At 43.9% G+C, this 27954-nt stretch overlaps 1 protein-coding gene across 3 annotated transcripts in view; it reads left to right on the forward strand.

The window, feature by feature from the left end:
• Positions 1-2118: 2118 nt before the first annotated feature.
• Positions 2119-27954, forward strand: part of CACNG3 (calcium voltage-gated channel auxiliary subunit gamma 3) — an 87045-nt gene continuing 61209 nt past the window's right edge. Inside the window, exon 1 of one of the 3 annotated variants that reach the window (XM_053894416.1) lies at positions 2119-2491. In XM_053894416.1, the coding sequence (XP_053750391.1) occupies positions 2134-2491 (358 nt within the window). In that variant the 5' untranslated portion in view covers positions 2119-2133. Of the gene's footprint in view, positions 2492-5326; positions 6552-27954 lie in introns of those variants that run through there. The other 2 variants (XM_019430423.2, XM_019430424.2) reach the window with 2 other exon arrangements.

Here is a 27954-nt window from a genome sequence, read left to right on the forward strand (position 1 = left end):
CATCTCTTGATATAGTCTTTATTTTAAAGACTAAATTGTCTGATATAAGTATGACTAGCCTGGCTTTCTTTTGTTGACCCTTAGCATGATAGATGGTTGTCCATCCCCTTCCTTTCAATCTGAAGGTGTCTTTAGGTCTAAAGTGGGTCTCTTGTAAACAGCATATAGATGGATCTTGTTTTCTTACCCATTCTGTTGCCCTGTGTCTTTTGATTGGAGCATCTAGTCCATTGACGTTTAGAGTGAGTACTGAAAGATATGAATTTATTGCCATTATGTTGCTTGTAGAGTTGGAGTTTCTGGTGGTGTTCTCTGGTCCTTTCTAGTCTTTGTTGCTTTTGGTATTTATTTATTTTTATTTATTTATTTTCCATCTTTCCTCCCTTCAGAGAGTCCCTCTTAAAATTTCTTGCAGGGCTGGTTTAGGGGTCAAAAGTCCTTTAATTTTTGTTGGGAGACTTTTAGTCTCTCCTTATATTTTGAATGACAGCCTTGCTGGACAAGGAATTCTTGACTGCATATTTTTTTTTTACTCAGCACATTGAATATATCCTGCCACTCCTTTCTGGCTTGCCAAGTTTCTGTGGATAGGTCTTCTGCAAACCTATCTGTCTTCCCTTGTAGGCTAAGGACTTTTTTTCCCTTGCTGCTTTCATGATTCTTTCCTTACCTGGAGTATTTTGTGAATTTGACTATAATATGCCTTGTTGATGGTTGGCTCTTGTTGAATCTAATGGGAATCCTCTCTGCTTCCTGGATTTTGATGTCTGTGTCTTTCCCCAGGTTGGGAGAGTTTCCCACTCTGATTTGTTCACATAACCCTTCTACCCCTATTTCTCTTCATCTTCTGGGACCCCTATGATTCTGATGTTGTTCCTTTTTAATGAGTCACTGATTTCTCTAATTCTTAAATCATGCTCTTTCCCCTTAATCTCCCTCTTTTTTCTGCTTCATTATTCTCCATAAGTTTGTCCTCTATATCACTGATCTCTGCTCTGCCTCATCCATCCTTGCCTCCGTGGCATCCATTTGAGGTTGCAGCTCAGTTCTAGCATTTTTTGTTTCATCCTGACTAACTTTCACTTCTTTTATCTCCACAGAAAGGGATTCTAATGTATTTTCAACTCCAGCTAGTATTATTATTATCATGATTCTAAATTATGGTTCAGATATCTTGCTTGTATCTGTGTTGTGAAGTCCCTGGCTGTCATTTCTTCCTGCTCTTTCTTTTGTGGTGAATTCCTTCATTTTGTCATTTTGAAGGGATAAAAGGAATTAATGAGGTTAAAAAAATTAAAATTAAAAAATTTAAAAACAACATACACACACACTAATGAAATAAATGATGTCAGATTCTAGGTGCCTTTTGGTCTGGGTGTTGAAAGGAGCTTGATAGATTAGAGAAATGGGGGAAAGAAAGAAAGAAAAAAAGAGGAAATTGTTTGAAAATTTGAAAAAATGAATAGACTGAAGTAGAATAAAATGAAATGATGGAAGTAAAATAGAATTTGAAAAAATTTACACAAAAGTAAAAAGTATAGTAGAAAAAAATTGAAGAAAAATATTTTAATAAAAATTGAAAATTCAAGTAATTTTTCTCTTTCTGTATTCAAGAAAAAGAAATGAAAAAGAGAAAAAAGAAAAAAAGAAAATTTAATAGATGGACCAGCAAACAGACTGAAATATGATTGAAATTACTTCGTTTTCCCCTAGAAGTCAAACTGTGAAGTGCTTTATTGTCCGTAAACTAAGCAGGCAGAGAGTTGTGTTCCTGAAGAGCGATGTTGGCCCATTTGGACGGGGCTTAGTGTAATGGCTCCATTCTCCACTAGATGGCGCTGCTTAGCTTACTGGGGTGGATGATTGTGGCGCTTGTAGGGGCGTACGCACATGCGCAGGGGCAGTGAAAATGGCGTCAGCCAGCCGCCAGGTCTCTAGTATCAGAATTCTGTTCTCGCGGATCAGCAATTGCACATCTATCCTTTGTCTTCGGCTTCCATCCGCTTTTAGACCGTCCGTGACCAAGACCCAGGCAGATGCGGCTGTGTTTCCCGACCCCTCACTTCTGAGGGACTGCGGCATCGACCTGTTCTGCCCCTCTGTGGAGGGAGGGTCTCACCAAGCAATGGCCGGATGCCGGCCACACTCAGGAATGTTCGCAAGACTGTGCTGCTGCCGCAGGCCGGAGACTGCGACCGGGTGCCAGCCCGCCCCAGAAAAAGTTTGCGCGACAGTGTAGCAGCAGCGTTTCAGGGTCTATGGCCAATCACAACACGCATCTGGCACCAGGCTTCACCCCCAGGGACTTTGTTCCAGCACCAGCGAAAGTGGTTGTTCTCCCAGGGCCACTGGAGCCTTGCTTTGGGGGGGACCCACACAGCCTCTACCAGATGTCCTCCCAGCAGGGGAACCGCCTCTCCTGTGTGGCCTGAAGAACACCGGACCCCACTCTGCTCCTGGGGATTCGCCCTTCTCACCAGAGCACCGCCAGGTATAGAGCTGCGGCGTTTCAGACTCTGCGCTCCCCCTGTTTATAGTCTTAATGAAATTTAAACCCTCTCCTTTCTCCTTTCTCCTTTTTAGTTCGGTCCCTGCAGCTGTTTCTACTTTTCCACTTTCTCTCCAGCTGCTACTGGGGAGTGCTTTTCCCATACTCTTCACCGGCTCCATTCTCTCTCCACCAGCTCCCTGCCCTCTGCGGCTTCTCTCTACCCCAGTTCACCTCTCTGCGCCATGTACCTGCTGAGTTCTGTGGTTCAGGTTGTGCAGATTGTTGTGTTAATCCTCAGATCGGTTTTCTAGGTGTTGATCTGGTTGTATTTCATGGATGCGAGACACAAAAAAAAACCTTCCATGCTGTTCTGCCATCTTGGCTCCTCAGATGTGATAGTGCTTTGAATCTCTTGGGTCCCAGATTGATCTGGTGAAAGAGCCCTCTAGTGGTAGAAATAAGCAATTAAATCTAAGCTTAGAAGCTGATTCTACGCTCCCATGTATATACCGCCTACACATTCAATTGAATGAAAGGATGAGGTCACCCCCTAGTAAGTGGGGAATCATCACGGGGAACTAACTGATGGCCCCCCTACCTCCACACTCCCACTCCAGGCAGGTGTTCTTACTTGCTTCAAATGCAGGTTCAGGACTTCCCACAATCTGTGATCAGCTTTGGCCCTGGGCAGAAGTTGCAAAGGGTGATCCTGCTTCATCAGGCCAAAGGTTCAGTATAAAGCTCCATCTTATAACACATGCCCCTTTCTTTCCTTCCTACTGTCTACAGTATCCTGATCTACAATTATCACTTTCATCTGCCTGAGCTCCTGACTCTCCCCTCGCTATTCCACAGTATCCTACTTGGGTACCCAATTCCTTCTGCTGGACCTCCTGGGCACAATCACCTTAGCTGAAGCTGCTCTCATTTTACTGCAGGTCTGGTGAATGGAGTGACTAGAGCATACTCTCCTTAAGCCCAAAGTCACTGACCTCCCATCTACATGGCCCTGCTCTGGGAAAAGACCTTTCTTACCCTTACTGGACTAAAGGAAGAAAGAAACAGATCCTGGAATGGCTATTATGGTCATTTTTCAATTATTTTATATTATTTAATTTTCTGAGAGGAGGGAAGGAAAATTTCACTCATCTAATAACATCTCATTAGCAACTTCATCTCCAAGTTACAGATAGCTTTTTCCTTGAAAAAGAAAAAAAAAAAAAAAAAAGCCAAAGCAGAACATTGTAATAAGAAGCAAATTTTCTTTTTAAGAAAAAAATTAAGTCACTTATAGAAGGCCTTGGAGACCTTCCTCTGTTGTCTCTTACATTCTTTGGGAGTAAAGCTAGCTATGGTTGTGGGCCCAAGTTTATCTTTTTCATTTTGGTTATGTGGCAGATTTTTCATATTTCTACTTCCTGCCCATAAAACAGTATTTATGAACCATGACATATGCATATGGAATTAAATACATATAGGTGCACAAACATATGCTATGCCTATACACAAGCATGCGTGCCCACCCATCCACACAGCTATGTATTTATAGCAAACATATTCACATGGCCCACAACAGTGTCTACAGGTACATGTATATATTTGCATATATGCAATTCTTTTCTTCTGCCACAAATTCCCAGGCATTCAGAACTCATAACTAAATCGAACACAGCACAGGTTAACATTTAAACACAATCACACCATGACCTTATATTCAAATCCATGTATGCACAGGTATGTTTACCTAACACCAAGAATCAAGTCTTCAAGTGACCTTAAACTGCCCCCCCCCCCATGTAGCAAAGTAACCAAGAAGTTGTGATTACATCTGAGAACTCTTCAATACATTACTGCTACTCAGTCATCTGTATAGATGCTCTCAGACAGAGAGCCTGACTTGGCACCAGGAGACTATATGTGTTTGTGATTACCTTCCATTATATTTTTGTCCAGTTTAATAATACTCAAACATGACAGTTGGTAGTGGTCACATCTCAGAAACTGCAGAAACAACCCAAGCAGCCTCAATTCCAAACACCCAGCCTCCCGTCATGCCATAGGAAAATAATAATAATAATAATAATAATAATAAAGGCATTTCTGTGGACTGTCATTAGTCAACTCTGTGTTCATGTGTATGCCAGAATACATAGTAATAGAAAGCTGGTCAAATGCTGATCATTTGCAACACTATTTTAAAGGGAGACTCTCACTAGCTTTCAAGTGTGCAATGGCATTTGCACTTTGGACTAACAAGGAAAGCAGACCTAACTTCACCTGCTTCATGGTCTAACTTAGACAAAAATGTAAACAAATGAACATTCCAGGGACTTTTGGAAAGAATTTGACATTTTTATTGACTATCCCACCTTGAATCCATCAACCCCCACCACCACAGACGTAAAGATGTTAAAGTATATGAGATCAAAGACCAATATCTCACACCCCATCGCCCCAAATCTGTGATATGCGTACAACAGAGTCTATATACGTTCAGTTCCTTCTGTCTTTTAGGAATACATGATCATATGTATATGAACAGTTCCGGGTCTGATCTGAGCACGTTGTCTCCGGTGTAAACGAGAGCTCCAGAGAAAGGAGGGTAGACATATTGGTTTGTTTTCTGGGGAGCCAAATTGAGACAGACTATACACAGATGTGCCTGTGACCACACTTTTTACCCGCCCGAGTAAGACATAGATCTGTCGCCGGGAGTTGCCGGTCCCTTTAAGAAGACTCGGTCTTCCCCAATGGGCTCCAGCGGCGCCCGCAGCAAAAGGCAAACTTGCCTGGCTCATTGGTGGGGGGAAAACGCCGCGCTGGGTGGGAGCTGAGAGAGCGCCAGAGTGCGCTGCGGGCTTCTTTCCCCTTCCCCTTTTCTTAACCCTTCCGGGAGCGGAGGAACAGGGTGTGCTGCAGCGCCGACGAGCCGGGGCGCTGACTGCCCTGGGCTCCGGAAACTTTGCGCGGAGCGTGGGATTGACCAGGCAGAGCCGAGCCGGCTGGCTGGCCTGGAAAGGGACTGGGGAAGGGCGGCGGGAGGGAGGACTGACCCTCCGGCACCCCAGCAATCTAGCCCCGACGCTGGAAAGGCAGGGGGTGCAACAGCAGCGGCTGCCAGGGAGCTGTCCCTTCAGCACCACGGACCTAAAGCCTGGGCGTTAGGGAGGCGGAGGCGGGGCAACAGGCGGGAGCTGTCCCTTCAGCACGGCAGACCTTTGCCCTCCGATGAAACCGGCCGGCCCCCGCCCCAGGACTCTGTCTTTTCTCCAGTTTGAGCGGGGGTGTCAGGAGCAGGCGGAGAGCTTTCCTGGGAGGCTGGGGAAGCAATGAACACTCTTCTCAGCGACTCGCCTCCCAGCAGTGCTATTTTTTGCCATCCGCCTTCACCCCCAGCACACGCGCTCGCACACACACGCACGCACGCACACACACACACATAGACCTCTCTGGATTTCTTTGCCTTGAGTCTCCCGGGGCTGTGAGGAGCCAGGCGCATCTCAAACCAAGCTGGCAGCTCCAGGCTCCGGAGCCATGCCCTGCACGGACCCTCATCTTTACCAAGCTCCTGAGGAATGAAAGGAACCCAGGGATCCTCAGAAGGCAGCAGTGATGTGGACCAACCCCCTGGAGCCTGCACCCTTCCAAGGGCCATAGGCGACCCAGGGAACCGGAGAGAGCTCCAGACAGGAGATCCCAGGTTTCCTAAAGTCTCTGTGGATGGTGACAAAAGGAGACCCGAATTTTTGGAAGAGCCTGCCCTAGGTTACCCAGCTGCAGAGTGATTTTCCCCTCTGGCATTGAACCTACCCCTCCAACCCCCAGCCATCCAGAGTACCATGAAGAATTATGAGGATGTGTGACAGAGGTATCCAGATGTTGATCACCACCGTGGGAGCCTTCGCAGCTTTTAGTTTAATGACCATTGCAGTGGGCACGGACTACTGGTTATATTCCAGAGGTGTGTGCAGGACTAAATCTACAAGTGATAATGAAACCAGCAGGAAGAATGAAGAAGTAATGACCCATTCGGGGCTGTGGAGGACCTGCTGCCTAGAAGGTATTTACAAATTCCTCTCAGTGGCCCCAAATAATGCAGTTTCTGATATTCTGATATTCCAGCAGGTGTTGGGGGAGATGGAGTGATGGGGAAAGAGGAATAGTTTGAATTATTGCTGAGAAGGTGCAGATGTCCAGACTGTTTCCAGCAAGACGAATGCTGAGTGGGATGAAGGGGTTGGATCTTGTTGATTGTTTATGGTTTAAGCTTCGTGAGATGCGATTTTATGGCACTCTAGGCAGCTTCTGCAGTTGAGCAAAGTCTTCAAATCTAAAATTCCTAAGCATATTGTGAACTGCTTTGATCTGTGGCTTGAGATGGGGTCTTTGGCTCTGTTTAAACTGCCTTTCAGTGAAGGAGGGAGAGGGAGAAGGAGGAAGGAAGAGAGAGGAGAAGGGAGGGCGAAAGGGAGGGAGGATTGGAGGGAGGGAAAGGGAGAGAGAGAGAAAGAGAGAGAGAGGGAGAAACTGTGACCTAGGCTGGCACACTCTGAGCTATTTCCTTATTTATAACATAGTCTTATCAGTTTCTTATGAGTTTGGTCTAAGTAGATATTTTCACGAACTTGCATTGCCAACGAGACTTAACATATGTGAACCCTTACACACGCACATGCACACACACATTTTAACAAAACTTCCTTACTAATAGATGTTTCACTGTTTGGGATCAAAACAAAACTGAAGTGTTAGTATTTGGTATCCATCTGTTTTCTTTCTTAAGTCATCTCCAAACTCAACAAATATATTCTCATTACATTTGTATAAGATTGATTCTCCAAAAATCACAGCTTCTAATTTAAAAAATTGAAGATTTTTGCTCCAAATTATAACGAAGAGGACAGACCAATTTTTAGAATGTCAAGCTCTTGGGTAGCCTGACTGATGATTAAACTCACTTTCACTACATGAGGAGTCACTCTCAGCATCACTGGGAAATGCCTGAATGTCAGTGGTAGCAAATAGGAAAATAGAGAAGAAAATCAAAGCTCTGTGGAGCTTATGTGCCTGAGGGAAGGTACTGGATTAGAGGGGCAAAAGGGAATTTTCTCAGGCTTCTGAGGAATCTGTGAAGCTTGTCACAGTGATGAGCAAGGAAATCTGGGTTTCCTGTATGTTCCCCTCCCTTGTTTGCCATTGGTTCTCCATGCCTGCATTCCCACTGGCTGGCATTTGTCAGGGCTTTTTGAGAACTTGCATTTATGTAAATCTCTTAGGAAATCATGCTATGACATCACTTGCTAGTGTAATATTGCATCATTCCCTGGCCTTCTTCCCATGTCCTCACACTCTGAACAACTGCTCTCCTGACTGTAGCACTACTACCATTGATTCTGTTTCCAACACAAATTTGCAACTGGTGGGAATCCCAGGTAGGAAAAGACTACTTTAAATGCAACAAAGATCATTGTACTTGAAGCCAGAAGACCTGGGTAATGCTGCAAACTATGCATGTGACCTTGGCTAAGACATTTACCTACTCCAACCCTCAATTATTAATCTGGGAAATGATTAGTTTGGAATAGGTGGTCATGAATTAGCACTATCCAAAGCTCTTATTTTATCCAGGGCACTGATGGAAATTTTAGAATAATTATTTCCCAAACATTGACAAAAATCTAAAGTTTGTGATCATTGGTGATCAGATATGGTGAAGTCATTTACCTTAGGGAAGTTCCATAGTTCCCTTTCCTATATTGACAACAAAGAATTATCTTTTGTAAAGTTGTGATTTGGTGGATGTTTTGATGTATACATGGTTCTAGGGATGGCATAAAAAATCTGAGTCAAACAAGGTACATATGTAGACCATGCTTCAGTTATTTCTGATTCTTCTGCCTCTTGGAACTAACCTTGGAATGCAGAATTAAACACCAGTTTTGGCTTCCCCTGTTAGGGCCTAAAATCCCTGAATCCTTGCTCAGAATTTCTCAACTGATGGTTTTTCTTTTCTCCAACATCATGTCCTACACCCACAGTTTGCACAAGGAATTGGAATCCCACCCAGGCATTCTGTGGGCTTAGTGGGAGAAGTGAGAATTTGAATCAAGATGGAACTAGATGAATCTAAGATATGTTTTTAGGTGAATTCTTTGGAGAAAATTCGTTGCAGTCTTCATGCAACTTGACCCAGCTATACATTTTTTTTTACATTTTTGAAGTATTAAATACAGTAAGATGCATGAACTTGAATGAATCACAGTGAATTATTAGCTATGTGTACACCTGTAGAACTACCACCTAGATGGACCTGGCTGAAAATCTGAAGCCAAGATTTTTCTTTGTGCATGAATATAGCAAATGTTCAAGGAATTTTCAGGAACCTCTGATCTCCTGAATGAGAAGACACATGCAGTAGGCAGCATTCATCCTGTGGAATAAAGCTGCATACCCATCTCTCATTCAGGATCCCTTGTCTCCCAGAGTCTCGACATCCTCATTTTTCTGGTCTTTTAGCGTCAAAGGATAACTGGAGGTCTTGTAGCTCAGTTTTCCCTAATATCAAATTAGAAGAGTCAGTTCATCCACACTTTTTTAAGAACCATGAGAGAATGTGACTATTTTGTCCAAAAGAGAATGCTTGGGAGGGACATGACAGCTGTCTGCAAATATCTGAAGAGTTGTCATATGGAAAGGAGATTTGAAATGTTCTCTGTGGCCTCCAGAGGGTAGAAGTAAGAGCTAGAGGAAAATAGGTGTTACCTCAATATAAATAACTATGCAGTGTGGAATGGGGAGCTTTAAGAGGTTATGAGTTCTTCACCACCAAAGATATTCAAGAATAATGAAACTACATCAATGTTTCCAAACTTGGCTAAATCATCAGAATTACATGGGCAGCTTAAAAAAAAAAAAAAGATTATGAGGCCTCACAAGTAGATTCTCTGCTTCCATAGGTCTGTAGTGGATCACTGGAATCTAAATTTTCTGAAACTCCTCTAAGTCATTATGATGTTAAAAGCAACAAGTATTGACTATTTACAACAGGCCTGGCAATGATTACATGAGTTAAGAAGGATCACATCACTCAAGTGAGAGAAGGGATGTTTCCAGTTTTCACTTCTATAACTCACCAGAATGTCATTTATATTTAGTACTTACTATATGCTAGCACTGTTCTCAAAATTTTGAAAAATTAACTTTTTCCTCTTTAAAGGAGCTCATTGATGTAGGTATTGTTATTGTCCTCATTTTTTAAAGTTTATTTATCTATTTTGAGAGGGAGAGAGAGTGGGGAGGGACAGAGAGAGAGGGAGAGAGAAAATCCCAAGCGGGCTCCACGCTGATAGCACAGAGCCCGATGTGGGGCTCGATCTCACAACTGTGAGATCATGACCTGAACCGAAACCAAGAGGCGGATGCCTAACCGACTGAGCCAACCCAGGCACCCGTATTATCCTCACTTTATAGGTGAAGAAACTGAGGCCTAGACAAATTATATGACTTGCCTGAGGTTATATACCTAAACCCAGCAGGCCCTACTTCACCTTAGCCATGTTTCTTCTCAGAGCATTTGCTAGAGAACATTAATTCATGCTCCAGTGGATAGGTTGCTACTGCTACAAACATTAGCTCGTGAGAATGCCCAGACACATGGGTTTTTCCACTCAGAAGTGTCAGGTCCCGGAACACTCAGCATGCCTGTGCAGCATCTGCAGGAGTGCAGGAGACATCAGACAGGCACACACTCAGAGACAGCAAAGGACACGTTTTGAATGAGAAAAAAAAAAAAAAAACAATCGACCTATGTAGAGACACCCACACTCAGAAAGCAGAACGAATGCCTGACTCATTATCTGGAAAGCACGCAAGGCATTCACAAAGTAGGGCCCCAACTTGCTGCGTGTTTTCAATGGCAGCATGTGCATTTGAATGAGAACACGTTCAATGCATGATTCTCTCATTAAGACCTCTTGAAGTCTGAGACACAGTCAAAGTGATATATTTACATAATGGAAAGACCACTGGCCTGGTAGCAAGGAACCCCGAGGACACATCACATTTCTGTCACTAACAGTTCTGTGAATTGTACATGTTATTTTCCTCCCTTGAGCCTCAGTTTATCCAAGTCTGAAATGAAAGCCCCAGGTAAGATTAGGGAGTAACAAATCCAAATGTCCATGCAGACGAAGCAGGTAATATAACATTTACCTGTTCCAATTTACATTTGGAACAAGGATTTCGCTGTCCTCTTAATTCTATGGTGGGGGAGGGGGAAGTAATTGCATTTGAGAAGATCTATAGTAACTGAAATGTGGTCTCAGGGTGGGGCAACAGAGAGTGGTGGGGACTGAGGAAAACCAGAGAGAAGAATCCCCCATCTAAGGGACAATTACTATGGGACTTGAGTTGATTTTTACTCTGGGCCGATGTGTACCAAATTCATCCCAATATTCCAAATATTAAAAAGCCAGTTGTAAGATCTCTTGATTTTTAAAATGTGGGCAACTAGGGGCTCCTGGGTGGCTCAGTTGGTTAAGTATCCAACTTCAGCTCAGGTCATGACCTTGTGGTTCACGAGTTCAAGCCCCCCCACATTGGGCTCTGTGCTGACAGTTCCAAGCCTAGATAGGGCCTGCTTCAGATTCTGTGTCTCCCTCTCTCTCTGCCCCTCCCCACTCATACTCTGTCTCTGTCTCTGTCTCTGTCTCTCTCTCTCTCAAAAATAAACAAACACTGAAAAAAAATTTTTAAGTAAATAAAATGTGGGAAACTAAATTAAAACAATTCTTAATGCAGTGCCTGCCAAGCCAAACTTACCTTATTGTTGAATTTGATCCATAGGCTGCCAGTTTTGAGCCCTGGAAATTATCTAAAAGTCCTTTTTAATCTAAATTTCTGATATTTTCGTATTTTATTCCTGAATTGTTCTCCATTAGTCAGTGATCACTTTTTCAATTCATTGAAAAAAATGCTTACAAAGAAAATAAAGCCCACTTAGCTTTTAGGACAAGGAACTTAAAATGACAGAAAAGAGTTTCAACAAAATGCTATTTCTGCTACAGATGGGCCTGAATGACATCAAACATCTGGCTGAAAAACTGAAAAAAAAAATTAGCCAGTCATTAGAAGTTCCCCTATATTTCCAAATCTCCAGATGGTTGACTTTTTCAGCCAGATGGGGTTGCAGCTTTATTTATGTGTTCAGAAGCCTTCGGGGAAGCTGCAAAGATGTGATTGAGGACAGGGATGAGAGAAGGGTGTAACGTTTGTTGAGTATTTCCCATGTGCCAAGCTCTGTGCTGGGTGCTCTCGCATATGGTAACTCATACTTTTCATATTTCCTAGCTCCCTCCAATAGAATATAAGGACAGGGATCCTTGGCTGTTGGGAGCCCTGGTCTATCTCTAGAGCTTAGGAACAGTCAACCAGTCACTTCTGCTCCTCCTCTCTGAGGAGCACCCCTCTGGTGCTCTGATGCAGCACCTTCCCTGAGACGTGGGTACAGAATGCTCTGACTCTCTTCCTTACTCTTGACCTCCTTCCTGTTCCTTTCCCTGCATGCTTCTTCTTTGTCCCTAAAGCCCAAGAGGCAAATAGAGGAGAGAAGTGGACTGGAGCTTTAAGGCAGGATGGGGGTGAGTAACTATGCCTGTGTTTGTAGGGCCAGTCAGGATTGGGGAGGTGGCAGAGGTTGAGGTGTGAGCATGATAACATTCAACTAGAACACGTCTGTATGGCCATATTGCTTGTTAAAATGTTGAAATACTTTCCTACTTCTTGGTAAACAGCATCTGGCCCAAGTCCCCCATCAACCCTCCCCCTTCCACCACCACTGTAGCTACCCTAGCCTATCCTGGAACCTCCCAGACATCTATGAGATTTGTCCAGTAAAGGGTTAAGACCCAGCCCAGCAGGGTCCATCATGATCCTGCCCCAGCCCTACGGAAGCATCTATTCTGACTGGTCTCGTGTCTTACCGGTGATTAAATATTCTGAATCTTATTCCTAAGTTCTATCATTGGTGAAAAGGACTGACTCCCCTTCCTTCTACCTCAAACCAGCCCCCCTACCATCCTACTCATTCAAGGAAGTAGATGATTTGAAAGTAATTCTGTTTGCTTCATCACTTGACGTTTTATTTTCTGGATTAGAAAAAAAGGCAAGTGATCCGAGTTCCAAGGTTGGGTAACCAGTGTAGGTTATTAGCATGGTGGCTAGTGGGCTTACTGGTATCCATCAAGAAAAAATAAAACAAGAAAAAAAAGCCCACAAAAAGATGACTGTATCCTTTGAGTGTTCTCTTAGAGCAGTTTCTAACAATCTTACCGAAGGGGTCATCGGATCCTCTAGGGGAATGTAATTTTGTTTGACTTAAGTTTCATTACAGATTCAGGGTCAGTGGTATAGTTAAATGTTTACTTGTAGAAACGTGGAAAGATGCAAATTAATTTGCTCGTTAGAGGTGCAAATGATTTCTGTTCATTAGAAGACATAACCCCAAATGTTGTAGATTTATTGCCCTTTCTCTAGAACATGAATCAGTTTCCTAACTTGACAATCTTACTTCAGAATTTTTTCCCTGAAAAATATATATAACATCCCCCTTTGAACTAGCTTTGTCATTCTGCCAGTTCTCTCATTGAGGAGTTGAATAAAACTTGATATGAGCTCATTGTATATTTTAGGAAAATTATGTTTCTAACTATTTAAAAGTTATACTCTGACATGTGGAAGTGCCCCCCCAGTGACACCAGTGTTTCTGAGGCTAAAGAGAAGCCCACAAAACTCCAATGTTGTTTTTCTTTTTTCCTCCATCCACACGACCCTGCCAAAGCCCACTTTTTCACTGTAGGAGCAAATGGGCCTTTAATCATTTATGCACTGTTCTCTGACCACAGAGAACATGGGATAACAGCAAGGGGCTTGAGATCAGGTAGACTTGGGTTCTTACCTGGATCCTGCCGTTTATTGCCTGCAACACCTGGGAAGATGCTTAACCTCTGATCATGAGTTTCCACACCTGTAAAATGAAGAAACACAGTAGCAAGCATTTTCAACTATTTGTATTTTTATGCTTCTTATGGTTCCTTTATTCCTTCATACCTCTAAATAATATGTTGACCAGTAGTCCTTAATTCATCCTGGAAAGATAATACCCATGTGCAAAGACAAACGATAAGCTAGCTTTCTTATGCCACCTCCTTTCTCCTAAATACTTGTGGTTCTTCAGTGAGTCACCTGTGGCTCCAAGAAGAATTTTTTATAAAGATTGAGGGTGCCTGGAAAAAAGAGAGACTGGCATCACATTCCTGGTTTGGACGTTGCTTGTGTGCCTATTTGGGCAGGGAAGTTGGGGGAGACACCAGGCTGAGAGAGGGAATGACACTGGGGCAGCCTTTTTGGAATGGGGAGGTTCAGTGGGTTGTGTGGAACTGGTGAATGGCTGAGCGTGAGCCATTTGGTCAGTATCCCACCCAAGAGAGCCACCCGTTAGGCAAGCAGACCCTGGTTAGAGCTACATGATGTTCACAAAGATGTTGCCCTGCACAGGGCTGCTGGGCCTGGGGGTGCAGCAAGGACTGAGAGTCATCTCCTGCTGCATTCCCCAAACCATGCACCTTGGCCCAGAGCTGAGTCCATCCAAAGGGAAGAAGTCCTTTCGAAAGTGGTCACAGGGTACTGTATGACTCAACTGCTGGTCCAGCAGCGTGGAGCCATGAGTTTCCAGTGTCGGAAGCCAAGTGGGAGGGAAGAGACTGGATCAGACTCAGATACCCCACATCAGAGAGGGAAGTTGCAGTGGGAAGGCCTCCAGTAACCAATGCATGTGTCTCCACAAGACAGACAACACGTAGGTCCCTGCCACGCAGAGAACCCTGATCGTCAGTGTTAGCTGGCGAAGCAGTAACAACAAATAGTAAAGGTTTACACCTTCACCAAGTTGAGTGAAGTAACACTTTGGCCTTCTTTTCTTTCTGCTCCCGGCCACAGCATACTGAAGGTGCTAGAAGCTAAAAGAGGGACGAGGGACGCGTGGGTGGCTCAGTGGGTTAAGCGTCGGACTTCAGCTCAGGTCATGATCTCATGGTTTGTGGGTTCAAGCCCCGTATCAGGCTGTCTACTGACAGCTCCAAGCCTGGAGCCTGCTTCGGATTCTGTGTCTCCCTCTCTCTCTGCCCCTCCCCCACTGACGCACTGTCTCTCTCTGTCTCAAAAATGAATAAATGTTAAAAAAATATTTTTAAGAGGGACAAACATGGATAGAGCATTGCAATCTGGAAGTTTTAACAGGCACAAGTGACTGGAAAGTTTTGACACCTGCCCAAAATATCATTAAGGAAATAAGAGATTAGATATAACACAGTTGAAAGCTAAAATAAAAGTTACACACTTACACTCCACTCATTTGACACTCTTCAATAGACAGGGTATATATCCTCATGCTTTGTCTCTAAAATTCTGGAAGCCGAAAACACAGTAGTATATATCTACCATGATACGTAACTATATCTCAGGGGTTGGCAAACTATAGCCCATGGGCCAAATTCAGCCCTTTTACTATTTTTGTACAACCCACAAACTAAGAATGTGTTGTACATTTTTAAGTAGTTGAAAAAATTAAATAATATCCAATAATATTTCATGACACATAAAAATGATGAGAAATTCAAATGTAAGCATCTGTACTTCTGAACGTTGCCAATAAAAATTTTATGGAAATTTGTTTTCTCTCTTGTTGCATATGTACCTACATAGTATCCTCAATTTTGCTGCTTGGCCTGCAAAGCCTAAAATATTTACTGTCTGGCCCTTTACAGAAGAAGTAAAGTTTGCCAACTCCTGTTATATCTCACTGGAGAGGCATGTAGGAATCCATAACAACATTTTATTTCTGGAAGTAGCCTTTGTTTTCTCAAGAATATTGGGGGCGGGGGAGCCTGGGTGGCTCAGTCGGCTGGGCGTCCGACTTCGGCTCGGGTCATGATCTCACAGTTCGTGGGTTCGAGCTCCACATCAAGCTGTGGGCTGACTGCTTGCTCAGAGTGTGGAAGCTGCTTCAGATTCTGTGTCTCCTTCTCTCTCTCTGCCCCTTCCCTGCTCGTGCTCTGTCTCACTCTGTCTCTCAAAAATAAATAAATGTAAAAAAACAGTCTTTTTCATAAAAGAATATTGGGTCGGGAGAGGTGGTTGTACTATTTGCCTTCATCATAGACTCTTCATCTCACCAGGTATTCTGTGCGTCCTCTTCTTTTTCTGGGAGAACTGGCACTTAGTTCTTTGCCCAGGTAGTACTTCACTTCTTCCTGAGACTTGGAGAGGGTGGAAGAAAGTCAGTGAGATCCTTCCCTCTTAAAGGTCTCCAGGAAAATGCAACCCCTGCCCAGGTATGCAGGGAACAGCATCTGTCAGCGCTGGCAAAAGGGGGAAACTTTAGGAGCCAGTGTTCTGATGGCAGTGGAAAGAACAGGACCCTAGAGACTAGGGTGAAGGTGGAGTCAGTCATAGATGGCTCCTGAGTAAGTGAGGGTAAAGAAATCGGTGTCCACAAAAAACAGGCAGCTGGTATTGGAAGTCTAGACAGCAGTTCCCCTCCATTTGCTCCATACATGAGGTTCAGTAGTTCATGAAACTTGAAGAAAAATGTTATGTAAATACGTGCTTTTAAGGAGAGAGTTGCATCCTCCAAAATGTTAAGGATCAGTATTGCAGAGCTTAGGTCAGAGGTGAAACCAGGCATGACCTTAGGATCACCTAAACATAGGTGGAAATTGAAGACCTGAAAGCACACAAGAAGGGCCAGAGAAAAGCCAATGAATATAAACAGGGAAAATGGCAAAACCCTAGGGAGCACTGACGCTTAGGGGGCAAGGAGCAGAGGGGCTGGTGGAAATTGGAAAGAAAAGCAGAGATTGAAGAAGTTGTCAGGATTTGACTAGCATTTTCAGGGTCTCTTGAGGCTTGCTCCAAAATGATGTAGATGAACAGTAAAGTCTAGACTAGCAGCTCACCAGCCCAAGAGGCTTGCATAAGAGGACACACCTCCAGGATAGGCCTGCCCTCCCTCCTGGAATCAGGAAACAGGGCAGGTGTCAATTATAGATCCTGGGGACTGCTTCCAAGGAAGCTGGAAAAGGAGATGCTGGGCCATGAGAACCCGGAAGGGCCAAGGAAATAAGAAATAACTGACACTTAACGAACGCCTTGTATGTACCAAGCTACGATTACTGGGGCCGACTGAATGTTCACGTCTGGGCTAAATGCTGAGCATTTATTTACTTACTTAACAGACACATACCGTAGAGGCGCCTCAGTGGTTCTGTGGTCATGATCTCACGGTTTGTGAGTTCAAGCCCCACGCTGGGCTCTGCGCTGACAGTGCAGAGCCTGCTTGGGATTCTCTGTCTTCCTCTCTCTCTGTCCCTACCCTGTTCATATTCTTTCTCTCTCTCTCTCTCTCTCTCTCTCTCTCTCTCTCTCTCTCTCTCTCTCTCTCTCTCAAAAGTAAATAAATAAACTTAAAAAAAAAACCCAGACACATACTATATACCAGCCACTGTTCTAAGTGAGTGTTTGACAAATATGATTTGATCCTTGTTACTTCTTCAGGAGGTAGATATTATTTTTATCCCCATTTTGCAAAGGAGAGAATGGAGACCCAGAGAGTCCATGGTTAGTAAGAGGCAGAGCTGGTATTCCAACCCTACCCTGTGCTGCCTTTCATTACTGTATTCCATGCACTTGGATAAGCATTTAGTATAAATAGATGCAACTCATAATAGTCCTGTGTGCTGTTAGCAGACCTGCTCCACCCACAAGGAGACTGAGGCTCATAGAAGTAACTCGCTTGCATTGGGTCACCTGCCAATGTGATCGCCAGAAGCTTCACCTGAACCACCACACTGCACTGCCTTCATTGAAGGGCCTGGGGCCTGATGGACAGGTCTCTTCCAACCAGCTCACTCCTGTGCCAAGGAGTATTTGATGTTAGTCACTGGCTCTGAGCCATTCAACAACGGAAACAACTGTGAAAAAGAATTATCCCAACCTTTCCCAATGTTTCCTCTAAATCCAGCAAGGTCAAGGAAAAGAAATGGTAAAGCTAACAAGATTCAGATACTGTAGCACTGAGCTTCTGAGAAACACCACCTCTTTAAATCAAATGTAAATTAGAAGAAATTGTTTCTAGTGTTTATTTATTTTGAGAGAGAGAGAGAGAGATAGTGTGTGTGTATGTGTGTGTGCAGGAGCAGGGGAGGGTCAGAGGGAGAGGGAGAGAGAGAATCCCAAGCAGGCCCCATGCTCTGCACAGAGCCTGATATGGGGCTTCATGTTGCAACCGTGAGATCATGACCTGAGCCAAAATCAGGAGTCAGACGTTCAACCGACTGAGCCACCCAGGCGCCCTGTGATGTGTGTGTGTGTGTGTGTGTGCGTGTGTGTGTGTGTGTGTGTGTGTGTGTGTGTGTGTGTATTTTTTTAAGGGCAACACCAATGGTTTGGAAGTGAGAAGAACAGAGTTTCTTAAAGAACCTGATTAGATGCAAGTAAGCAAACCACTGGAGATCGTTGCATCTTCTACGTTGGACTTGAGTGTCTGCAAACTTGGGGAAGCCACTAGGTTCATGGCTGTCCCACTTCCTGAGGAGTACACTGGGACACATCATTTGTTTGACTTCTTTGAGCTTTCACCTCTGTGTCAGGCAGGAATCAAGTTTTGGTGTAGATTACTGTTACTTCGGGATCTGCAGCCTGATTCTCACGCAGCACTCAGAAAGGTGGAAACCATATATATATATATATTTTAATGTTTATTTATTTTTGAGAAAGACAGAGAGAGAGTGGGGAAGGAGCAGCACTCAGAAAGGCGGAAACCATATATATATATTTTAATGTTTATTTATTTTTGAGAAAGACAGAGAGAGAGTGGGGAAGGAGCAGAGAGAGGGAGACAGGATCCTAAGCGGGCTCCTTGCTGATAGCAGAGAGCCTGATGTAGGGCTCAAAATCACCAAAGGCAAGACCATGACCTGAGCTGCAGTCAGACACTTAACCGACTGAGCCACCCAGGCACCCCTGAAATCATCTTCGAGGAGCACAAACACCCACTAGATATGCAACAGACCAATACACCACCAGGCCTGGGTCTTGATGACCTTGGGCTTGGAGAGGACAGATGTGGACACCTGGGATGAGATTGGGGTGGGCAAAACCTGACACCATGTATCTACCTTTCAGCCTGTGCGTTTTAAGAAATATTATCAAATAGCTCTACCCACCACATTTTGCTGAACCACCTAGAACTGGAACATACTAGATACTCAATAAATATTCATTGAATTTGTCGCTTCAGGGTAGGTAATTCAATTACCTTGAGCTTCTCCTGGTGAACCCATGCTAATCCCTACCAGTCACTGTTCTGCTCTTAAGCGTTCACAAACCACTTTTAAAATAATATATCCTATAATCTCTGCCGTGACTGTTAGCAATTCAGTAAGCGTGTCTTTTGAGGAAGACTGACGTCACTATGTTGAATATCTCAACATTATTTGTCTGTCCCTTATTTTCCATCTTTTCCCTCAAAGATTATCCAGAGTAGTTCAATAGTCTCATTTCAAATTCTTGCAATACTCTGGGTGTACACTCGGGGAGAGAAAAAAGTAAATACATGTTGTGGGGACATAGTGTGCACAAATCCATCAGACCCTGTTTCCATCCCTTGTGCTTCAGATTCTATGTATATTCAGTTACCTGCATGTTTAGGAAATGGTATCTCCACCACTCTGTATTCCGTGGCATATGCCATTCAGCATGAGGCAAAGCTGTCTTGCAATACAATAACACCCACCTGTTAAAATAGTTCCAAAAACCATGGGTAACTGTTGAGGTGTCTTCCGCATCTCAGCCATTGCAAAATTCTGCTTCACCTGTGGAAGCTGGTTTTGGCATGCCACAGTCAATACAGATGTGTATTTACAACAAATCGTTTTGACCCTTTGCAAATTACAGGACCGCAGGACCAATTAGCGGTTTATCAGCTGAAAATGCCTTCAAATATATACTACCATGTAAGTCCTGGTTTTTCAAAACAGTACTTTTCACCAGAGATGAATCCGGCTTGTGATCAAAATGCTCTAAGTGTTTAGAGAAAAATAAAAAGATCAAATCAACAGGCAATGATGTTAATCTGAGTCAAAGGTCTGCTGCACAGCATAATAATTGCTCTTCTCTGCTTTTTCGCTCTGTGGTGAGTGATGGCTCAGCTCCCGTGTGCTGGGGGGATGGCAGGGGTTAGGTTCCAAGAGATCATAAGGTCTGAACCAAGGAAAATTCATGCTGGGCCACCTCCAAAGATGATTTTCCAGTCACAGTCCCTGGGGCTGAGCTGCGAGGCCATCCCTTTAGCCTAGGTAATGGAGAGTCCCAGCCCAGCGCTATGGACTTTCTCCAAACTGTCCAAAAGCTGGAAGATGCACTGGAGAGCAGGAAGGAGGGTGAAAGTGTAGTGTGATCAAGGTAGGCTTCCCTGAGAAGGTGGCATTTAACCCCAGGTATAAAGGAGATGAGGAGCCAAGCCAGGCAGCTACTGGGAGAAAGATCATTCCAGACAGGGGGAAAAAAACAGCAAGTGCAAAGGCCCAGTGGTGGGATGTGACTGGGGTGCTCAAGGAGCAAGGGAGCCACTGTGGCTGAAGAGGATGAGCTCAGAGGAGCAAGTGCGTCAGTTGAGGGGGCTAGACACCAGATTGTATGAGGCCTTGAAAGATGTTGTAAGAACTTTGACTTTGACTCTGGGTAAACTGGAAGGCTTTGGAGGTTTTAAGCCCACAACTGACATGTTCTTCAGTTTGCCACGGTCTGGGTTTCCTCCTCAATGGAGTTCTTTGCTGCTTGATAAAAGGAGTGCTTTGTCCTGTGACCTCCCTGGCTTCCCGCAGGCACGAACTTCGACCCTAGTCTTCTAAGTTTTTGCCTCACCTTGCCCTGGTGCTTCTAGAAAACTGGTCACAGTGGAATAGCACCTCTTCACCCTCATCTTACCTCTTCCCCTGAAAGCAAGCTCTTGGCCCCTTACTGTTTTCAGTATTGTATCTCTTATTGTGGGGAAAGGGGGTGGATGATAGTGACATGGAAGTTTCTAACGTTTAGCGAATCTTGCAAAATTCTTAGACTCACCCCTCCCAGTGGGCAGCCCCTCCTAACTCAGATCCTCGCCCTTCTCCAGCCCAGGCTAACGCCTTCTCCTGGGCTGGTCCCTCTTCTCAGCCTGGAGATCCAATAGGAGGTGGGAAGTGAGTGGTTTGCAGCCGGGGCAGATCCATCCTGGATCCCCTGCTCTCCAAGTCCTTACCGAGCACTTACTGTGTTCTAGGTGCTGAGGACTCAGCAGAGAGTAAAGTAGACAAATTCTCGTCTTTGGTAAGTCCAGAAATGCATAGGAAAGATGCTGAGAGAGTGTATCCAGGTGAACAGACCAGGATGTCTCTCGGACCAGATGACTCTCAGAACATGGAGTAAGGGTCCTGTATTAGTCAGGGGGAGAACGGGCTTGCCACAGAACGTTCTCTTCGGGCTTGTATGTCTCCAAGGAGCCTGACCTACAGTAAGGGCTCAAAACACATTTGCCAAATGCACTCACTGAAAGGCTGTGTAGGTCACACAGAGGAGAACTGACTTCTCCTAAGTGCTGGGGGCTGGAGTAGAAACGAATTCAGAGTTCCTGGTTTCTTATCCTTAAGCAGAGGGGAAAGAAAGCAGGACAATAGCCTACTTCTAGAAAAATCCATGGAGACAAATTGAGTGACTACACACATTGGTTAAAATTTTAAACTGTCTTTTAAAAAAAAAACCTGGATACTTGATTTTTGTCATGTTTTTTGAGTGGCATATTTTTCTTATTGTATTTTCTTAAAACACTGGTAACATACAAGTAACACAAAACACATTCTCAATATAAACTTTTTTTTTTAATTTTTTTTTCAACGTTTTTTATTTATTTTTGGGACAGAGAGAGACAGAGCATGAACGGGGGAGGGGCAGAGAGAGAGGGAGACACAGAATCAGAAACACGCTCCAGGCTCCGAGCCATCAGCCCAGAGCCTGACGCGGGGCTCGAACTCACGGACCGCGAGATCGTGACCTGGCTGAGGTCGGACGCTTAACCGACTGCGCCACCCAGGCGCCCCCTCAATATAAACTTTTAAAACAAAACAGGCCAGGCAAGCTTTCCTCTGTGCTGGATCCACATCACTGGAATCGCATCCCCTTGCCCCGAAAGGACTATTACTTCCAGTTTGGTGAATTTATAAGAAATATCATTCCCTGTCTTTGTGCTCTACTGTGTGAAAGAGATGGGAAAGGGTGTGTTTATCTCCTCCGGTTCAAATTCTTCACAATTTACTCAAAAAGCTTTTAAAAATTGTCTTGTAATTTATGAAGGCATTTAATCATGCGCATTATGTTTAAAATTAGATCATGTAGAGGCGCCTGTGTGGCTCAGTCAGTTAAGCATCCGACTCTTGATTTCAGCTCAGGTTTTGATCTCAGGGTCATGAGTTTGAGCCCCGCGTTGGTCTGCTCGCTAGGCATGGAGCCTACTTAAAAAATTAAATCATCCAGAAGGGCTTTTAATGACAAGCATCTGCCTCAGGGGTGCTTACTCCCCCTACCCCAAGTTCTCTTCCTCAGAGCAAGATTTTTGTTTCCTCTTTAACCATTTCTGATTTGGTTCTCCCAGTGGTTACATCTGTATGTCTAAATAACATGTTTATCTTCTATTTCTTGACTTACAATCTATCGACTTCCTGCCATAATAGAGGAGGATTAGCTAAATCACTCCACCCTCTGTATTGATTACCTTTCCAATTTCTAAAGATAACATAAATCTTTATTTCTTTCCCCATCCACCTTGGATAGAATGTCTCAGCTTCCCCTTTCTGGAATGACGGTGTCCACATTGTCCCTTCCACTCACCCATATCTGTTAGTTGTATTTTTACTTTTACATTGTCAAGAATTCATTCTGTTTGCATTTTGTTCTGTATCTATGCCAGTGCCTCCCATGCTGGGGCTATAGGTCGATTCTGAAGTTTGAAAGCCAATGAAATTATTATGATTAGGTGGACAATGTTCAGTGCAAATCTAAGTTGTTTTCTAGGATTTCATTTTCCTTTTTGTGGTTTCAAAGTCACAGTCTCATAGCTATTCAAAAAAAAAAAAAAAAGGTCCAAATGGAATCTTTTTTTTCTAACACTTAACCAGTTGTTCAAAATCATGCCATATATTTATTTGCATTGCACTGTGCTTTTTGGTACGGTTTTCATTTTTCTTAGAGTTTCTGAGTGACTCAAAGGGTTTCTTAACAGGTTATTTCAGAGCAAAATTGTGCTTTTTAAATATAAGTCCTGTGGTGGAGGAAAGAACCTTCTGGAAAAGCCATTACCTACTCCCCTCCTTTTTTTCTGCTTTCCTAGTATAGTATAGTAGTTAAGAGCTCACCTCTACAGTCATGTTGCTTGGGCTCACATCCCAAGGTCAACAGTGTATAACAGTGCACGACAGTATACCAATGTTACTTAACCCTTCTGTGTCTCTTCCCTCATCTGTAAAATGGAGGTTCTTATTGTACCACTCAGAGGTTGCTATGGGTATTTGATGAGCGAATATCTGTACAACACATAGAACAGTGTCTGGCACTGGGCAATGTCTGCCCATGTTCGTAGTTCTGTCCACAGCAAGGAACTCTCCAGGCCATGGTTACCATTATTCTGCTAGTCCCCTCACCCTCACAAATCTTTGCATCTTTGCTTTCTAGGAGCAAAGCCAGTGATACAGCTGACGGAGATCCTACCAAGGAATCAGATTCATGGTCTCTAGTGACACATCTTTAATTTTTTTTAATGTATTAATTTTTGAGAGAGAAGAGAGAGGCAGAATATGAGCAGGGGAGGGGCAGAGAGAGAGGGAGACACAGAATTCGAAGAAGGCTCCAGGCCCTGAGCTGTCAGCACAGAACCCAACTAGTGATCTTAAGCTAGGTTCTTTTCATACTGGTTGATGAGGTGGTCAAAATTTTAAGAAATCTGTATTCTAGAATGTCCCCCAGATAAGCCACACTGAGGAACCATTAGTTCCATTAGAACCTTGATAAATAACAATAGCAGGTGCATACTGAGTGTTTACATGCATTATCTCACTTAGTTCTCTCAAGGGCCCCATGGGGTATTACACCCATTTTACTGATGAACAAGGGGAACTCAGCGTAGTAACTTCCAAAGTCTCACAGCTAGTGAGTGGTAGAGGTGGGATTCAACCCTGAGTCTTTCAAATCTGACAACTGAGATCCTTAACACTGTTGTGATAGTTCAGTGTTCTCAGAGCATGTGTTATTAACTCCAGCGGCTAAGGAAGGCCTCCCAAGACCATTTCATGGCCGCGAGTCTGCAAGGTCAAGACTATCTCAGAGCAATAATTAGATGTGATCCGCCTTTTTCATTGTGTTGACATTTGCACCAATGACGCCAAAGCCAACAGTGGGTGACACTACTGGAACCTGAGCTCAAATAAAGGCAGTAGCACCCATCCACACTAGCTGTCACTGTCTTTATCACCATCGCTAACTCACAGTGCAAGAAAACACTAGTGTCCCTTCAAAGTGTCCTTATTAAATTTTATGAAATCTCAAGCCTTACATGTAACAACATGGGAAGCACACAAAAGCTCTTCATTGGCAAGCCAGGCTACACTGCTGGTCTCCAGCAAAGGCATTTGTGCAACTGAGTTGTGTGCTGAGCTAGCTGCTTTTTTTTCCTATGAAACACCACATTCACTTGAAGGAATGACTGACAGGCAAATGATGGTTATTTGGTCTTGGATATTTGGCAGACATTTTCTTGAAAATGAGCTAAGTGATCCTGTCACTTCGAGGAAAGCCACTGATGGCTTTGTTGCCAAGGGTAAAATTCAAGATTTCAAATGAAAATTACAATTTTGCTTGTATCTGCCCCTGTGAGTGAATGTGATTTTTTTTTATATTGTGTCAAGAAATGTGCCAAATTTGGAAGACCCGTGTAACTCAGTGAACCAATATTTCTCAAAGGACCAATGCATCATGTTAAAAATTATTTCTGGGGGTGCCCGGCTGGCTCACTTGGTAGAACACATGACTCTTGATCTCAGGGTCATGAGTTCAAGCCCCATATTGGGCATGGAGCCTACTTAAAAAATTATCCCTGGGTAAAAGATTTGGTCAAAATACAGGATTACAACAAAGATTTTAGTGGATAAGAACATAAAAAGTTAATTAATATGGTTTCAGATTCCACATAGTCACCAGCCTTTAAGAAATCAGTTCTTGTTGAGTTTTGGTGTCGTATCAAAGAAGAATATCCACAATCATGTCTGAAGGCTATTCAGATACTCGTGTGTTTCCTAACCACATATTTGTGTGAGGCTGCGTTTTCTTCCTGTGCTTCGACCAAAACATTTGGCAGCAGGTCAAATACAGAAGTAGATACGAGAACCTGTCTTCTATTAAGCCAGACATTAAAGAGATTTGCAAAAATGTAAAAACAAATAGCACCCCTCTACTTTTTGGGGGGAGGGAGGGTGGTAAATATCGCTATTTTCCATAGAAATATGTTGTTTGTATTAACATGCAGTCAAGTTTAATATTTGCAAAACGAATTTTAAAATAAATATTTCTAAATTCTCTGAGTTTTATTTTCCGAAACAGGAAATACTGGTAAATATAACCCACGTTAACAGCAGCTCAGTAATTTGCACAAATAGAAAGGAGTCCTGAGATCAAAAACGTGGAGAATGGCTGCTACAGCTGTTATTTTAATTTTGTTGACAAACTTCCAGTGGCTGAGGAGAGAACCTGAAGGAACCATTTTCGTACTTCCTTCAGAAGACTTCCTTCTAGTTGTGCCTTATCTTCCCCACTGGGAGATGAAACAGTCCCCTTGGCGCGTTCCAGTCTCTCTGCTCTGAGTTCTCTTTTGCTGCAGCTAAGCTCCACCATTGTTGCACCACCACTGGGATGTAAGAGGCAACGTGAGGTTCCAGCAAGCACTGAAAGCAGTGTCTTTGATTAAAATGCAACCCTGCTGGTAGAACGCCCGACAGGGCCTGGAGGATTCATTGCGCCTTGTGTCTTTGTTCAGGAACACCAACAAAGCTCAGCCACGACTCCACAGAGAGCTGGAGGCTCGGGATCTGTTGAGAGACACCTTACATGTGAGACAAAGCAAAGCATAGGAAAACAGAGCTGAGTCCTCAGGTTCTTAGCGGATGGGGGCTTAAATGTATAAACTGTCTACCTTCTACCTATAATTAAAGGACCCTGTGCGTGAAGATGGAGAGTTTAGGGGAGGGAGGGTGCTGCCAGGCCTCCAGAGAACAGGCATTGCTCCTGGCCAGTCCCAGTGCTGGGCCCTGGGAAGCAAAGTGAAATGCAGAATCAAAGGGTATTGAGGATGCTTCCAGGAATGTCTGTTCCTGCTGGTTTGCTGTTTGGCCAGCCCTGCATCCATCCTCCCCCCTTCTGATGACAGTATTCTAATCTACTTTGGGGGCTGCCCCATCACTCTATCATTCTGTCCTCTCTGTCCATGTGGCGCCAACCCCGGCCTGGCTCTCAGGATGAGCACGTGACCCAGGAATAATCTTGAAGATTATCATAAGGTATCAAGAGTTTATGCCAAGGCAGTGGTTCTCAACAGGGGGTGGTTTTGCCCCTTGGGGACATTAGTAATGTCCGGTGACATTTTTGGTTGTCACGACTTAGGTAGGGGTGTAGGCAAGCACTGGCAGGTGCTGGGTGAGGCCAGGGATGATTTCTAAGCATCTTGCCATGCGCAAGACAGTTCTCACAGCAAAGAGCTTTCCAGTCCCCAGTGTCAACAGTGGCAACTGGGGTTGAGACACCTGACTGAAAGAAAGATAATGAGAAGCCATTGAAAGGTTTGGAGCAGAGGAGTGATGTGGTCTGAACTGACATTTTTTTTTTTTTTTTTTAAGTATAGTCAGGTGCTTTGTGGAAACAGATTTTAGAGATTTAAAAGGGAAGCAGAGAGATTAAGCCACGGGGCTATTACAACCCCAGTAAGAGAAGACTTTAGAAGCTTCATCTGGAAATGCATACTTAGAAATTGTCAGTGGCAAAATGTGAAAATACATTTGTGAAAAAAATTTCACATTTTGGGTGTGAAAAATAAGAGAACGGAACCAAAGACAAAGCCTTTCAAGCGACCGTGTATAGAAGTGAAATAATAATGATAATATCTAACACTGCTTCAGAATTTATGTGCCAGCTACTATGCTAAGTAATTTATGTGATCACATTTGACCCTTTAACAATGCTTATCGTCCTCATTTTACAAATAAGACAACATAGGAATGGAGAGGTTAAGTAAGTGGCCCAAAGTCACACTCCTAGTTATTATCTGAGACAGAGTTTGAACTCACAACAACACGACTCCGTGGTTTTTCCTTTTAACCACCAAGCTGCTTCCTCCCTGGGCTGAGAAGAATCTTCCAAAATAAAAATTACAGGGGCGCCTGGGTGGCTCCGTCATCTCAGATCATGATGTTGCAGTTCATGGGTTCGAGCCCCACATCGGGCTCTGTGCTGACAACTCAGAGCCCAGAGCCCAGATCAGATTCTGTGTCTCCCTTCCTCTCTCTCTCTCCTTATCCCCCGTTTGTGCTCTGTCTCTCAAAAATAAATAAACATTTATTTTTTTAAAATTTTTTAATGTTTATTTATTTTTGGGAGACAGAGAGTGTGAGCGGGGGAGGGGCAGAGAGAGAGAGAAAGACACAGACTCTGAAGAGGCTCCAGGCTCTGAGCTGTCAGCACAAAGCCCGATGCGGGGCTCGAACTCACAAGCTGTGAGATCATGACCTGAGCCGAAGTCAGGCACCCAACCGACTGAGCCACCCAGGCATCCCAAAATAAATAAACATTTAAAAAGAACTAAGAAAAATTACAATTCTCTTAAGAGCTGAAGGATGAAGGGGAGTTACAGAGATGAAGGAATAAGGTGGTTGTTCCAGACAGAAGGAACAGCAGGCACAGAGGTCTCAGGGCTAGAGAGAGTGTGGACTAATAGGGAAGCCTAAACATTCAGTAGTGGCTAGAGGCAGGTGTAAATTCACAGGTGGGGTGAGTCCCGAGAATAGCAGGAGCCATTCAGATCTGTGGAAGGTATGTTAAGTTTATCCTGGGAGCAAAAGGAGCCCTTTGGAACATTTACAATGTAAGTTTAAAAATCTGATATGATAAGGTTTTCATTTTTGAGGCTCATTCTGGCTGCAGTGTGGACAATCAATGGGAAGAAGAATATCTGAAGGCCAGTTCAAAGTCCTTCATGCAGGGGCGCCTGAGGTAGCTCAGTTGATTAAGAGTCTGACTCTTGATTTCAGCTCAGGTCATGATCTCACAGTTCATGGGGTCAA

The sequence above is a fragment of the Panthera pardus genome, unplaced genomic scaffold, assembly GCF_024362965.1.
Source record: "Panthera pardus isolate Hobbes unplaced genomic scaffold, ASM2436296v1 HiC_scaffold_5, whole genome shotgun sequence".
NCBI classification, from domain to species: Eukaryota; Metazoa; Chordata; class Mammalia; order Carnivora; family Felidae; genus Panthera; species Panthera pardus.